Here is a 16,333-nt window from a genome sequence, read left to right as displayed (position 1 = left end):
TTTCAACATTTTTGTATTTTTGTCTATTCTGAAAGAAATTCAAAAAAGGTTAAGGTTTTTTGTTGGTAAAGGTACTTTTGATGATATAGCAGTATAAAAATATAAAGAAAATGTAAATGGTTTCCCTAAAAGTGACTAGTCGAGCATAGAACCCCCCATACCCCCATTATTTTTAAATAAATTATAAATAAGTGGGTTATAGTTTTTTTTGTTTACAAATCTGGGATCTAAAGGGATAAGACAATGGCCGATAAATTGATATACATCTCCAATGATGATTTACAAAATCAACCCTTCAGTAGATTAAAATTAGTTGTTGAAACGTTTGAACACCTAGCTAACCAAACAAACTTCACTAAAGTCCCCAAAGTTGAAAGAATGAAAAACGATATAATAAAACTTTGGAGACTACCTAGTGTAATAAACAGCACATTGTCCCATCTCTCTTAATATAATACAAATATAATAGGGGGTGGAGGGATTCATTGCTCAAGAAGGCACTTTGAGGGAAAGCACCAAAACATAATAATTTTAAACAGGAATAGAGTAAACATTAAGACAGGCATCGTCTGAAGCTGAGATCAACCTGGTTCCGTCAGTGTTATACTTTACACTCCATACCTATAATATTGTTAACAGTTACTAGTGGTTACGCCCCCTAAAGGCCTCTAGGGGCACTTGAGTAAGGAGGGAATGGATAATTCGACCTTCCACTTTACATTTTAGTCTCAAAAGAAAAGAAAAATTTGGGGGAAAGGGGGATTTATTCTATGGTATATTTTCCTTTGGAGGGTAAAGGTTCCCTACTCCCCCCCCCCCCCTTCTCAGTATATTTATCTATCTATCAGTCTGTCTGTCTTTCTATCTATCTATATAACTATCTATCTATTCCCGACCTGATCAGTATGTTCAGCAAAGGTGTGAATACATTGTTTGGTAGATAGTTCCCAGATCTAAAAGAAAAAACAAATTTAAGAAATAAAATAATATTGGAGTGAACCATCCCCTCCTTTCTATGTCTTTAGTTAAGCATGATTTTGTTTGTCCAAATGTTTAGAATTATTTAATGTTCATTTAAATAAGGGGAAGGATTGATTTTCTTATCCACAGTGAAGCAATCTGTAAGCTTAGTATAATACAGGGATCTAAAGGGATAAGACAATGATCGATATATAAATTGAGGTGACCCCTAAAATGGTGGGTCCACGTATTACGTGCATGACAAATATCTCGAGATTTTTCCGTCTTAATTTCTTACGACTTTTATACAGTTTTGTATTGTGGAAGGCGTAGTTAGATAAATTAGTTGGGGGGAAAGTACAAAGTTTATACTGAGTTAACACTTTAAGGACAATAGGGATGAAAAGTAGAAAATGTTATTTATGAAATAAAAAAATTATATTTAAATGTTGTATATTAAATAATGTATATCATAAATTAATTTTGAAATGGTATATAGAAAAGTAAAATCTTTAAAGGTTTAAATATAGATGTAACAAACAATATGATTCAAACGGCAGATTAAAAAACTTTCAAAATTTCAACAATTGGACATGAGGGAAGTTAAAGACTTGAAATCTGATTTCTTTTAAAGCTGAGTAATAATTATTTAACGCATCGTATTATAGACAGCTTTCATCGGATATTAAAAATGAAAAATTATCAGATTAAAGCCCTGGAGGCCCTCCACAGTGCAGTGGTGAGGTAAAGTTTAGTAGCCCCGCTGAGTTAGGGCCCCCTGCACGGGTAAGGTTAGGTTAAACAAGGTAAGGGCTCTCCTCCACAGGGATTAGTTTAGGTAAAATTAAGTAGCTCCACAGGGTTAGGGCCTCCTCCAGAGATTGAGTTACGTTTAGTTAGGTTAGTTTAGATGAAATTGAGTAGCCCCATAGGGTCAGGGCCTCCCACAGGGTTTAGATTAGGTTAAACAAGGTTAAATTAAATTAGGTTAGGTTATATTGAGTTGTCCCGCTGAAATAGGGCCCTCCACATGGGTTGGGTTAGGTTAGGCTATGTTAAGTTAGTTTAGGTAATGTTAAGTACCCCTGAAGGGTTAGCACATCCATAGGGGTTAGGTTATGATAGATTAAGTCAGATAATTAATTAATTTAGGTAATATTGAGTAGACCCGTTATGTTAGGGGTTAGGATAGGGTTAGGTAGGGTAGGTTTAGTAAGATAATCTTGGGTAACCCAGCAGGGTTAGAGCTGCCTCCAGGAGTCAGGCTATTTTAGATTCAATTAGGTAAGGTTAGGCTAGTTTAATTAATATTGAGTATCCCAAAAGGGTTAGGGTCCCCTGCATTGGTTAGTTTAGGTTAAGTTAGGTTTATTTAGATAGGAATAGATAATATAGAGTAGCTTCGCAGGATTAGGGCTCCCTGCAGAGTTTAGGTAAGGTTAGGTAAGGTCAGATAATATTGAGTAGCCTAATGGGTTTGAAACCTCCGCAGGGGTTAGATTCACTTTGGCTCAGTAAAATTAGGTTAGGTTAGGTTTAGTTATGTTAGTTATAACAGAAACCCTCCAGGATTTATCCCCCTTCCCAGGGGTTAGGTTAGGTTAGGTGGAGTTAGATTAGTTTAGGAAATATTAAATAATCCTGACAGGGTTAAGGCCCTCCAGAGAGGTTAGGAACGGTTAATATTATTGGATATAAATTTGTGCATATAAAGTAAATTATAATAACATTATGATTTTATGAAAACCTTCATAAACAACATCCATAAATGCAAAGATCTGAAGTGGTAGGTCAAACGCACATCAACATTTGTAGAGTGTAAAACTGCTTAAATATAGGATACTGTTTAGGGACATACTTACATTTTTAGGACTTAATTATAGAGAAGCTTCGGCTAAAACACTGTACAATGTTGTCTTAGGAATCATTATTTCAATTATCGCCAACTATCGCAAAAAAAAATTTTAAATCAACATGTTTGAAATGGACATACAGAAATTCTAGTAACATTTACTTAACAGATGCTATGCTTCCTAAATCGTATTTGACTTATATAGGAATCAACATACAAAATTATTTAATTGATAAGAAAAAATGTCTAAATTAACAAAAAGAGCTAACCGTCACGGCCGGACAGACAGACTGACCGATCGACCATAATTATAGAGAAGCTTCACTTTAAAAATTTCCGAATTCATTATTTTCAATTTATTTGTAATTTAGAGTGTTTGCGGTGTTCTTTGCTCAACTAGTCCCTTTGAGGAAACCATAATTTTTCCATAAAAATTTAGCCATCTTTATTATATAGCAGTTAAAATCTTTAGCTTTTTCAAATACCAATTCTTACAGACGAACACATTAAAATTTTGAGTTATAGAGTAGTTCTTCTACTAAAAAAAATTATTTGGTACAACTAATTTGTCTTAACTAAAGCATTTGTTTAAAGTCAAAAAGATATAACAACATTCATTTTATATGTTTACTCACTGAGAACTATCGCCAAAATTTCAAAGAATTTAATTAAACGAAAAAATCTAAAAATTATTATTGATTAATATAATCTCAAACGGTTGTTATTAAATTATCTTTTAAAATTAAATTTCTTTTTTCTTTTAAAAAATCAATACAACAATGTACCTAATAACATTGTGTACTATTATCAATTTGAATGTAGAATAATAGAGGCGTTTCAAGGGGGGCGTACCAAAAAGTGGTTAATTCACCACCATTAATTAAACAGTTTTGAGAATAAAAATATAAAAAATATTGATTTTTTATACATGTATCATATTTTATTTCTGATTATCTTTCATTTCAACAGTAACGGGTGACTTTAGCTTAGGCGTCAATTTATTCGCAGAATATAAAATGTGTTCACTTTAAAGTAAAACGAGGATGACAACATCCATAAAATCAAAGCTCTAAAATCAGAAGGAAGGACAGTCAAACAATAAATTACGAACATTAATTTCCAAGTCTAAACAAAATTGTACATACATTTTTTGTAAAATTGCATAAATATAGGAATCAGTAAAAGGACATACTTTCATATTTAGGATTTGATTATAGAGATGCCTTGCTTATAATACTTTAACTTATTTTCCTAGGAATCATTATTCCAAAAACCAGATAAAAAGGATAAACAGCATCTTTTAATGGAGTTACTGACTTTCTGATAGATAATATAGAGTTGCTACGCTTTCTTATTCGTACAAAACTGTTCTAAATTAAGCCTAACTGTCATAGGAATCATTATGAAAAATTCGAAATTGATAGGACAATTCTAAAATGTCGATTTAAATTATTATTTCATACAAAAAATGTTGTCAAAAAAGTTACAAATCAGCATGTTTTAACCCTTAACAGTCGGGCCCCTTGCCGCACCTTAATCAGTCGGGGGGGGGGGGGGGCGTTCAACGCCCCCCCTTATTATCTCAGATCCTATTAGAGCTAGAGGGCTAAATTTTTTTGTGCAAGTCCCCTGTGTTATGATGAATTTCCGACCTTAAGTAAGTCAAAGTCAATTTTTGCTTCCTTCACCCTTTTATTTAACAACCTTTGTTTTTAGGTCCTTTTTTACTTAAAAATTTTAAACGGATGTAATTTTTTTATTTTTGAAGCTAGAAGAAATTTTTTTTGCAGAAAATGTTTATTTTTATGTAAATTTTATATTTGAAATATCAAAACATAAATTTCAGCGGCAGCAGCTATATTTGGCAGCTGCCAGCCGCCGCAGTCGGCGGTCGGCGGGAAAACGGCGGCGGATCTTTATGAAATTTTAATACATTATGTAGACATGTAAGAAAAGCTTAAGTTTAAAGTTTGAAGTCTCTAAGTCAAAAATTGCGGCCACAGGAGCCTTTTAAAGATTTCTGGAGACCTGGAGGATCAGGACCTGCAGGATCATACCTGGAACCTGAAATTGACTTGAACACCTGTATTTAATATGAGGATGTACTACTAAAGGATATTTTAGTATTTTGGTAAGATAAAATGCTTTGTTTAATTTAAAAAAATATTTTTGTTCTTTACCTGGATGACTCTGCCAGGTTTGCTGGCATCCTGTGCACGCCAGGATGGAGATATTAAAAAAATTTCAACTCTCAGTTATGTGTCATACCCACACTTAAAAAGTCAAGCAGTATGGGCTCTTTATCTTTAACACACAGAAAACCGTTAAGGGTTAAATGAACGTACAGACTTTCTTGGTAGAGTTGCTACACTTTCTAATTCGTATGGACGGACGTACGGGCGGGGGGACCGATCAAAATTATAGAAAGGCTTTTTTTTAAATGTTTGCAGGAACAAATTGAGCTGAAAAATGAATCTTTTATTTGTTTGCAATTTACTCTATAATTTAAAATGTCTTTTAGTCCGTCTAAAAGAGTGTTTGTTTTATAAAGAATTTCTGTATTTCCTACCCCTTTACTTTAGTATCGAAGCTACTCTATAATTCAAAATGTCCGTATTTCGGTTGGAGACAAAGTGGGGGGAACGTGATTTTCTCGGCTCCTATGACAGATAGAAGGCTGAAACTTTTTGTCAACATTCCCAATACTAACGAGCATAATTAACTTTAACACATTCATAGCGGTCAGTCTGCTTTTTAGCAGGTTTTAGGCTATATTTGTATTTTTCAAATTTTTCACCATAACTTTGGTGTTTATGGTCCGATTTTCAAATCTTTTTTAGTTATTGATATCTAAATTAAATCCAGCATATAAGGGGGGGGGGGGGTAATGCAACCATCTCGTAATCAATGTATAAATGGCACTTAGAATTCGAATTTAAATCTGAAATTTTGCATGAGGAACCCTTGGTAGGTCTATTTTCCCTAAATCAAATAAAAAGTTAGAAAAAGTAACGGCTGGTAGCTCAGCCGTTAAGCCGGTTTTTGGCTATTTTCAGGGCATATCCATCATTAAAGGGCGAATATAGGTTCGATATGATATGAGCTTATATCAAAGGTGCAATTCCATAGATTATAAATAACTTAAAAATATTGACATATTCAATTGTATAAGTCTATTTATAGCTTAAAACCCGTCAATCTCGAAAAAAAAATTTGGAATTAGTGTGGTTCCCTAAGAACTCAAACACCCTAGCATCACACAAGGCTTCGTGGCAAGGTTGAATTAAAAAGCTTTCGTTAAATGATAGTCGTAATAACGTGGAAACCAATTAATCAGGGGTAAATATACCCTCCTTCTACCTTCATAAAGTAAATTATTTAAAAGTTAAAAAAAAACATCAAATAATGTAAAAAGTAAAAAAAATTAATCGATAAAATTTTCTTGGAGGAAGAATGATTTCAAATCCCTGTTTTTTTGTGGCCGTGTGTGTGTGTGTTGAAAATGCGTACAGAAGGGTTGTTTATATCATCATGAATTAATCAAAGATCTCTGTACAGAAAATAAACTTTAAGATGTATTATTTACCCTGTCAATGCTCCTGACGCCTTTCTACGCAAATTATTTTTATGCTTTTTAAAAAATTAAATAAACTAGTATATAATCTAAAATAATAAACATTTAAATTATCTTTTAAGGTGCGTGCCAATGTAATAGTCAATCAAACTTAAGCAAAATAGTCAAAAAAAGTCTTGTAAAGGGCTAAAATAAACGATTTTGTCGGCAATCTCATTTATTATATGTTCAATTGAAACAGAAAATTGCAAAATCTACTTAAGGATTTTTTTGAATTTTTAAATTTGGCATAGATATTCTAAAAGTATGTAATGGCACCTTTGATATAAGCTCATATCATATCGAACCTATATTCGCCCTTTAATTACGGAGGAATCAACTTTTTGAATGATAGTTTTAAATTATTCCGTCTAAAAATGATACTCTTGGTATTATATAGCTTCTACAAGCTTTTTTTTAGTCGATTCTAGCTGTTAAACAGCTAGTACTAGAAATTTTTAAAAAACTTATTGGTGTTTTTATCGATAATTTTGCTCTAAAAAAAGCCCCAAAACAGTTATACGTCTGAGCCAGCAGCCGATAGCCGTTACTTTTCCAACTTTTTAATCAATTTAGGGAAAATAGACCTACCAAGGGTTCCTCATGCAAAATTTCAGATCAAAATTCGAATTCTAAGTGCCATTTATACATTGATTACGAGATGGTTGCATTAAAAACCCCCCCCTTTACTTTGGCCGTTGGTATGTCAATCATTATAGAAAATAAAATAAGGTTTTGTGTTTATTTTTTCCAGTGAATCTTTTCTTAATTTTAAAGATTACTCTTTCATTCTATTTGTATGTATTCCCATCCACGATTTTTGTGCCACGCTACTTATGGATGTTGTCATCCTTGTTAGGCCCTTTTTAAATTTTAAGCTGCTGTAGTTTTCTTTATTTTTGAGGGTAGAAGAGCAATTTTTCCAAAAAAAAGTTTATTTTGTATTAGAATTCTCAAAATATAAACTTCAGTGGTGTACTTGGAAGCTGTCTGCCACTGCAGTTAGCGGTTGGTGGGAAAATAGCGGCATATTTTTATGACATTTTAATATGTCATGTTAACATGTTAGTTTAAGCTTGGAGTTTAAAAATAAAATTATCTTAGTCTAAAAGTGCTTTCATAGGAGCCATTTAAAGTTTTATGCAGGTCATACCCAAAACCTGAAAATGACTTTAAACCCTATATTTTAAATTGATATGGACTACTATAGGATCTTTTAATATGTTGGTAATGTAAAAAGCTTTGTTTAAGTAAAAAAAATATTTTTGTTCTTCACCTGCATGATCCTGCCTTGTTTGTTTGCATCCTGTAACCCCAAGGATGGAGATGTGGACTCTCACACATAAAATTAGATAGAAAACACCTGAGGAACTCTAAAACAATGGTTTCCTAATAGTTTATTTGTTTGTTTTATCAAGGTAACGACTTACAGTCGGAAATTTTTTAACAACCAGGGAATATGCACACAACCTTCTTGCTGTAATAGAGGATGATATAAAAGGTTAAAGGAAGCGTTCAATGCCCGTCCCCCTCCTCCCCACTCAAAAAAGGAAGGGGTAAAGCTACCTACAACTGCCATTGTTTTCAAAAATGATTATATGAATGGTGTCATAAGTTTCAGGTGTCTATCTTGAATAGTAGCTGAGAAAATCACCTTTCCCCTACTCCATTTATGACAAAGTTAAGTATAGATGGACATTTTGGAAATAGAGTAGCTTCGCTACTAAAAAAAAGTGTCATGACATCCTAGAAGTAACTCGAATTTTTACATTAGTTTCATACGAAGTTGTCTGCGATGTCATCGCTAATTTTTAAAATCAAATTGATATTTTTGTTATACAAAATTAAATTTCTTGATAATTTTAATTGCTTTTTAATACAGAATGTATATATTCTAAATATAAATTAATTTTGTTTCTAATAAGGCGTTGCAAAATTTTAAGTTCGCCAAAATTGAGATATGCCAGAGAGCCGGACCCACCATTTTAGGATTCACCTAAATTGATGTAAATTCGCAAGGATGATAGTCAAAATCATTCATTCTGTAAACAAAAATTTTTCGTTGAAAAGTTTGGGCACTGCTAGACTGGAATCAACCAATCAAAATTCAATAAAAACCCATAGTTTTACATAAAAAGATAACTTGGTTATAAAACTTTGGGTACAAGTAAAACTTACTGTCCAATGTTTCCTCCCTCCTTTAGACTAATATAAGCAACTGTCTGTCTGTCTGTCTGTCTGTCTGTCTGTCTGTCTGTCTGTCTGTCTGTCTGTCTGTCTGTCTGTCTGTCTGTCTGTCTATCTGTCTGTATGTCTATCTATCTGTATGTCTATTTACTGTCTGTCTATCTATCTATCTATCTACCTATCTACTTACCTTGACCGTATTATCTGAGCTAGAGCTGGCAAAATGTTCCCCATCCGGACTAAATGCGAGGGATAGAACCCATGACGTATGGCCAGACATTGTACACAACAAGGTTCCATTGGACACGTTGAATAACTTTATATGCCCGTCATCTGAACCTAGAAAATAGATAGTTAGTAAGATAGAAAATTAAAACAATATAATGTCTTTCCGCCTGTGTTGGACCGATATGGTTCTCCTTAACAGTAGAGCTTTTTTTAGGTCCAGGGAAAAAATAGGTACTTTAATTCATGTTTATCTCCAATGATAATACACAAAAATATTAATTATGTAGATTAAAATTAGTGGTTGAAACTTTTGGACACTCAACTTAATAAACTAAACAATCTATTTTCAATATAAATTTCCAAAGTTGTAAAGCCAATGCTAACTGCTGTGAGTCTTGGCTGAAGGCGAGGGTTCTTATGAGCATAGCATGCTCTTCTATAAAACTTTGGGGACTTTTATAAAAATTTGGAGACTATTATAAATTTTAGGAACTACCTACCTGTCAACAACTGCTGTGAGTCTTGGCTGAAGGCGAGGGTTCTTATGGGCATAGTATGCTCTTCTATAAAAACTTTGGGGACTACTATAAAACTTTGGGGACTACCTACTTGTTAACAACTGTTGTGAGTCTTGGCTGAAGGCGAGGGTTCTTATGGGCATAGAATACTCTTCTATAAAAACTTTGGGGACTACATACCTGTCAACAACTGTTGTGAGTCTTGGCTGAAGGCGAGGGTTCTTATGGGCATAGCATGCTCTTCTATACTTTGCTTCACCTTTAAAAATAATCAAGGATGAAAACATGCACATAAGCGAAGCTCGAAAACCAATGCAGGGGTGTATAATCTGCAAATTTGTCCCTGCTAAAGGGGGGGGGGTAAAAAAATTAAAAATATGTGGTTGTGGGGGGGGGGGGAATGTACATACAAATTAAGAGAACTGAAAACATTTTTTCACATATTTCTCCCCTCCTTTTCCATTTTTTAAGGGAGGGAATTGAATGGTTTCAAAGTTTTAAACACCTATTAAGCCCCCCCCCCCTCACCGAAGACTTAGATCCCTTACCTTCTTAGATTCCAGATCAAATATAGAAATAATTCCGTCCATAGCTCCACTCACCAAATACTTCATATCAGGTGAAAATGCAATTGACAGTGTAAACTTTCCTCTAAACAGATAAAATTATTGGTGCTTTTCCTTCACGTGCCTGACGTACACTGACCCCCTATTGGTGGGAGATTCTGTGTTCTTCGAGGGAAACAAAAATATTCTAAATAAAAGCATAGCTTTTCGACTGTTTGTCCGTAAGGTGTAAAAAACTATTTTTATACTTAATTTCATAGTTTTAGAATTGTCCTATCAATTTCAAACCTTAAAGCAAAAGTAGGTAGGTATTTATTTTTTAAGACTAGGATTTTAAAGCGTAGTAAAATTGCAATCCACTGACGAACAAACAAGTCCTAATTGCAGAGAAGCTTCGCTTCTACCCATAAAAACAACGACTTACTTGGCGTCCAAAGTTTGCTCCAGTTTTCCAGTTTCTACGCTGTACAGGTTAACCTTGCCATTATGGTTGCCAGAGGCTACATACTTCCCATCAGGACTTAATAGATAGTTAGGCTAGGTTATATTAGGTACTCAGTAGCCCCCCACCTCAAGAATAGAGCGACCTGCTGGGGTTAGGTATTGTAAAAAGAAAAAAAAACACTCACACCCTTATTTTCAATTTTAAATTAAGTAGGGGGATTTCTGTGTTCGACAGGCCCTTTGAGGGAAGGCACCCTATTGATTAAATAGTTCAATATGGGCATTTTAGCTAGATTTGACGATGGTGTTTTAGATATCTCCCCCCCCCCCCATCATATATTTCTGGGTTAAAATCTGCTCTATAATTACCTGAAAACAACTGTCCAACTGTCTACCGGGCCATTCTCAATTGTCTGTAGTTTCATTCCTAGAACATTGATACAAGAATTAATATTTTAATACTATGTAACAAGATTTCATAAAAAAAAATAATTTTGTTAGTTTTGCAGGGGTGTATATTCTGTACAAGATTTTTTTTTTCCCCTGCTACAATTTTTTAAATTTTTTTTCCCCCCCTAGTTTTTTCTTCTCACCAAGTACCCCCTATGGAAAAATATTTAAAGAACTCTATATTTTATTTATTTTATCCCTACTACCACACATTTCTTTATTTTTTTTCACCAAGGAGGGGGGGGGGGGAAATGGAAAAAATGTTTTCAGTTTCTAAATTTTTACATTTTTTTTCCCTCCAACCACTTATTTTTTATCCCCCCCCCCCCCCTGAGCAGGGGATCCCATGTAGAATATACACCCCTGTAGTTTTGTGAATTTTTTTTATGAAAGTTCTAACAATCTTATCATATAAAGTATTAGGCTTTATTTGACTGTAGCGAAGGATATCATTAACCACTGAACTGATATGATTCTCCTTTACAGTGAAGATTCTTATAGGTTCTGAGATGGTTTTATACTATTTAAATTCTATCCTATCATATAAAATAGGAAGCTTTTTTGTCTGTAACGAAGAACACTAACCACTGAACAGATATGGATCTCTTTTACAGTAAAGCTTATAATTGGTCCTGAGATAGTTTTGGCTATTTTAATATTTTTAAACATAAGTCTAGGTATGGTTTTAGGCTACTTTACTTTTCTCCTTTACAGTGAAGCTTCTTAGAGGTCCTGAGATCAGGCTATTCTACTTTTTTTCAAACAAAGTCTAGGGTAAAGCGGGGCGAACTCGGTGTATTTTTCGGTTTTTTGAACCTGCAAATCGTAAAAATTATTTTTTTTAAATGGGACCAAGACCAGTAGAAAGATCGATCAGGTCCTAAAAGGACGTAAACCTAGGACTTTGGGAAGTTTGTCAAAATTGATCTCTAAAACGGCACCGACTTCGCCCCGCCTTGAGGCGAAGTCGCGGTAGGGCATTTTCAAGCTTCGAAAAATCGATGACGTATTGATTTTATTACAGCATGCCCAAAAGGTAAAAGTTGCTAAATGTAATAAAGAGTATGCACAAAAAAAATTATTAAGATAGGTCAATTTTTTCTACCAAAAAAAATAATTGTTCCGAAGTACGCGAAATTTGACTTTTTTTTCCGAAAATTTTTTTGATAAAAAACATAAAAATACTACTAGAAAAAATAACTTTTTATGACTTTAAAGGCCTGATCCTTAAAATTCAGGCAATTTTGAATAGATTTGGCCAAAAAAAAAATTAGTTCTATTAGCAAAATTTCCTAAAAAATCAAGTTGAAAAAAAGAGAAAAGTTTGGCAAAATCTGTGGTCGATTTTCCAGCTTCAAAAAACCTATGACATATTGATTTAATTACAGCATGCCCTAAAGGTTAAAGTTGCTAAATGTAATAAAGAGCATTCACAAAAAAAATTGTGAAGATCGGACAATTTTTTCTACAAAAAAAAAAATTTTCTAAGTACGAGAAATTTGACTATTTTTCTCGAAAATTTCACTTTTTTATATAAAATTGAAAAAGTTAGTATAAAAAGTGAAAAAACCGAATTCGCCCCGCTTCACTTTTAGTCGATTTAAGAAAAAACTATACAAGCTTTTTTAAAGTTTTAAACGGAAATGGATAGCCTATTAGATTCTTAATAAGTCCCCTGAAGACGTCTAAGCTCTAGCTCTTACCAGTTTTTGTCCAACTTACCGTTTTTCCGACCGAAGCAAAAAAATCGAAAAAAAAATTTTTTGTCGTCCGACTTTAAGACCCAATAAGTACCCTAAAAATTCATCTCACAAAAATTTAATACTGTTTTGTAGGCAATTTAATAAGGAACAAATTTGATTTTATGTTTTTTTCTGTCAGTCGATTAGAACTTGGAGAAAAATGTCATTTAATGAAGGTGGTCAAAAAAATACCGACTTCACCTCAAAACCGAGATCGCCCCGCTTTACCCTAGGTACCTATAGTTTTATGCTACTTTTTATTTTTTCCCAAATCCCTTGAATTATAGATCCCTGTACCTGTATTTATATCCCAGATGTGGATGGCAGAGTCAAGAGAGCTTGAAACAAGCTTAGAACCATCCGCACTGATGCTCACACTCACAACACCCAAGCTGTGGTCAGTCAACTTGTGTCTGGAAAATGTTAATAATACATAAAAAAAAAGATTTATAAGCTTAACGATAGATCTGTAGTTAGATCAGAGTTCCTACGGTAAAAGACATTGTAAGATAAGTTAATATAAGTTAGAAATATTTTTTTTCAATTTTAAAAATTTTTATCCCAAAACCGACAGAACTATGAACTCTGGCCGCAGCGCTCGGCACCCTAGCCTGCCTAGCCGCGGACGCTATGCCTATTGCCTATAACCAAACCTAACCTAAAATAGTTGTTCTCTGCCAGAGTCATAATTCTTTCGGGTAAAGATTTTGAAAATTGAAAAAAATATTTCTAAGAGGATAACGCCGTTAATGAGAGTCATCAACGATGAAAAACAAAATTTCAAATTACCCATTCCATAGATTTTAATTATTGGTTGAAAAGTTTGAACACTTCTAGTTAGAAAGAACCAATCAAGATTTTTAAAAAGTACCAAGAGAACTATTGTGAAATTGAGTTTTAAAAAAAATTGGGAAAAAGTCCTATGTCCCCTTTCTCCTTAAATTTGATGGAATGTATGGAAAAGAAGAATTCGTAAAAACAACCTTTATTTGAATAAAAGGGAGGTGTGATTATTCTAAAGATCTCGTAAATTGAGGTTCAAAGTATAGACAATTTCAATTGTATCTGATTCATGGAGTATTGATCTCTATAATAAAATTCATTCCTAGCTATCTTAAAATTTCTATATTTTTATCCTATGGACGTTGTTATTCTTGTGTTACTGCTTTTGTTACCTTTCTATAACTTCGCCGTCTGTAAAATCCCAAATTTTGACAACATCATCTAAACCACCCGTAACTATTTTATCCTGAAAATTACACCATTAGGTAGGTATTGAAAAATCAGTTCAAATGACAAACCCCAGAAAAATTTCTCAGGAACCTAGGAAATTTTGGTCATTTTGACGAAATATCTAACCAGCTAACCTACCTAGGTAAATATCTAACTTTCAGGACAAATAAAGAACAAAAGATAGCTTTTCAGTAGGTTTTTTTTTAATATCTGTTAATAATGACTAGCATAATAAACGAATAATTCACTTCTATCTTATCTCTAAAATCAAATTATCTGGATGGATAATTTTTCTATAGATGCTAATTAAGGCTCAAAGATAATAGGGATTGAAAGATAGACAAATACAGATAAAAAAAATAGAGACAGATGGACAGAAAAACCTTGGATATAGAAAAAAATCACTTGTACCAACCTGAGTTATGATCTCTGGTGGCGGGGTTTCTGTCTGTTCGCCGTTTTCACCATTTTCCCCGCCCTCCGCCTGCGGCTGAGGTTTGGCGGGTATTTCCTGGCGAAATAATCCCCAATCACAAGACCATATACTGTCCTAAATAAAGTAAACAGTAAGTAACACGATCTTTGTATGTGTGTATGTCTGTACCAAAGGCTCTTGCTAACAGTTAAACGATAAAGTTTATCATTACATTGTAGCTTCTCATAGGTCCTGGGAAGGTTTATAACTATTTAAGGCGTGGGTATCATCAAGAAAAAAACGACCCCCTATATAAAAAATTTTACTTTATACCTATCTTTACAACTAAATAAAGGGTGGGAGTCGACTTATCCCCTTTCCCAACCTCAAGTGCTCCTAGAGGCTGATTTGCTAGTCTTTTATATACAGTGACAATACCTGGTGAGCTTTTTCTCTTTTGGCTAGAAGTGAATACATTTTTATTAATCAATCTGTGAAATAAAAAAAAGTCATCTGGGATCGAATGTAAATTATTCTTGAAGGATTCTAACACGAACTCTAATTCGCTAGCTTCAAAATATGGTTACTTTTAGGTATATTATAGCATTACACTACGTCTATATTTTTCAACCAATAGTTTTAATCTCTACAGATGGGATAATTTTGTTTATAAAACATCAGTAATCATTATCATGCAATATAGTGTTTAATTCAATGTATTGTCAAAATCAAATTCTGAATATAATTTTCTAACTCTTATAACTCTATTTCTGTAAAATAAATAAAGCGTTTAACCTAATATATTATAATGTAGAAAGACTTTTTTGTTTGTCAGTTAAAATCTTGCTAAGTTTTGCGTAATTTTGCTCAAACTACACAATTATTGATTAGGTTTTGTGCTATTTCGTGTTAGATTCAGTCATGGAATGGTTTAAAGCTATATAACTGCCCTCTAAGATGTTAGGAACGAAATACTAAAAGTATTTTTCACAGAAAAATTAGTTAATATACACCCCTGTTTTAATAAATTATGAATTAATCCTATAAAAATACTACAAAAATTGACAAATATCATTTAAAACTAATAAAATAGAACGATTTTAACACAAAATCACTCGAAACAAAGAAAGATTAGGCAAGGTAAAGAAACGGCAACAATAAACATGGTGGAGCCTATTTAGCCCTGCTGCTAATACCAACACCAGGTTGCCAAATTCAAAATATTAAAAATATATTTTTCCTAAAAAAACATAAAATGCATTTTATAGCCATAAATAAAAATTTTTAGTTGTTTTTCTTTTTTTTAATTCTAAATATTTTTTGGTTTGGCAACTTTATTTTAATTTAGGAAAACTCCAAGCGGCCGTTTTAGGAACTATTAGCACAGTTTTTAAAACTTAATTATCTCTTTTTATTCTTTTTTAATATAGGAGAGAAAGAGAGATAGATAGATAGAGAGAAAGAGAGAGAGAGAGAGAGAGAGAGAGAATGAGAGAGAGAGAGAGAGAGAGAAAGAAAGACATAGACAGAGAGAGAAAGAAAGAAAGAGAGATAAATAGCGAGAGAGAGTAAAAGAGAAAGAGATGGGGAGAGCGAGAGCGACAGTTTTGTTGTTTTTTCTTGAAAATTTGCGCATTTTTACACATTTAGATGCTGAAAACTCAAATTTTCATTTTCACGATAAAAAAAAATCCGCAATACCTAATAATTTCAGAAAAATGCGGGAAATATAAAATTATATTTTTTAAAACTGCTGCGCAATGCCGCGCTAAATTTTGTAAAGAATGTAAACAAACCATTTGTGTTCCTTATTTGAATTATTTTCTGCTATGAATAATAATATAACTATTTATCGCATCGTAATACAGACAGCTTTCGTGGATAATAAATAAATGATAAAATTAAAACCGAAGGCCCGAACTAACAAATTTGGTATTTATTTTATGATTTTTGTTTCAATATTCGTGGAAATTTTTTGTAATACTAGATGTTGGGATATTCTTAACACAAATTATTTAAATAATGAAAAAAAGTTTATCTCTTTGAATAGTTGTGATGTTATATAAATTAACTTATTAACTACTTCGTTTTTTTTTTGTCCCAATTTAATAATTATTAATTGAAG

At 33.0% G+C, this 16,333-nt stretch overlaps 1 protein-coding gene across 2 annotated transcripts; it reads right to left on the bottom strand.

The window, feature by feature from the left end:
- Nucleotides 1-8: 8 nt before the first annotated feature.
- LOC145323982 (uncharacterized) lies at nt 9-14,750 on the bottom strand. Of its 2 annotated transcripts, XM_080166610.1 has the most exons (12): nt 14,647-14,750; nt 14,209-14,343; nt 13,736-13,809; nt 12,858-12,973; nt 10,738-10,795; nt 10,349-10,444; nt 9,907-10,009; nt 9,539-9,617; nt 8,803-8,951; nt 897-953; nt 502-621; nt 9-125 (listed from the first exon to the last, which is right to left on the bottom strand). In XM_080166610.1, exons 1-11 carry the CDS (start codon nt 14,683-14,685, stop codon nt 532-534), a joined length of 996 nt encoding a protein of 331 aa, XP_080022736.1. In that variant the 5' UTR covers nt 14,686-14,750; the 3' UTR covers nt 9-125; nt 502-531. The 2 variants fall into 2 exon arrangements, with proteins under 2 accessions (XP_080022736.1, XP_080022735.1); XM_080166609.1 differs by having other exon boundaries at nt 9-621.
- Nucleotides 14,751-16,333: the final 1,583 nt, after the last annotated feature.

The sequence above is a fragment of the Acartia tonsa genome, chromosome 7 (assembly GCF_053477335.1).
Source record: "Acartia tonsa isolate MP-2025a chromosome 7, ASM5347733v1, whole genome shotgun sequence".
NCBI lineage: Eukaryota > Metazoa > Arthropoda > Copepoda > Calanoida > Acartiidae > Acartia > Acartia tonsa.
Note: the sequence above shows the minus strand (reverse complement) of the source record. Positions and strands in the feature narration are given on the sequence as shown.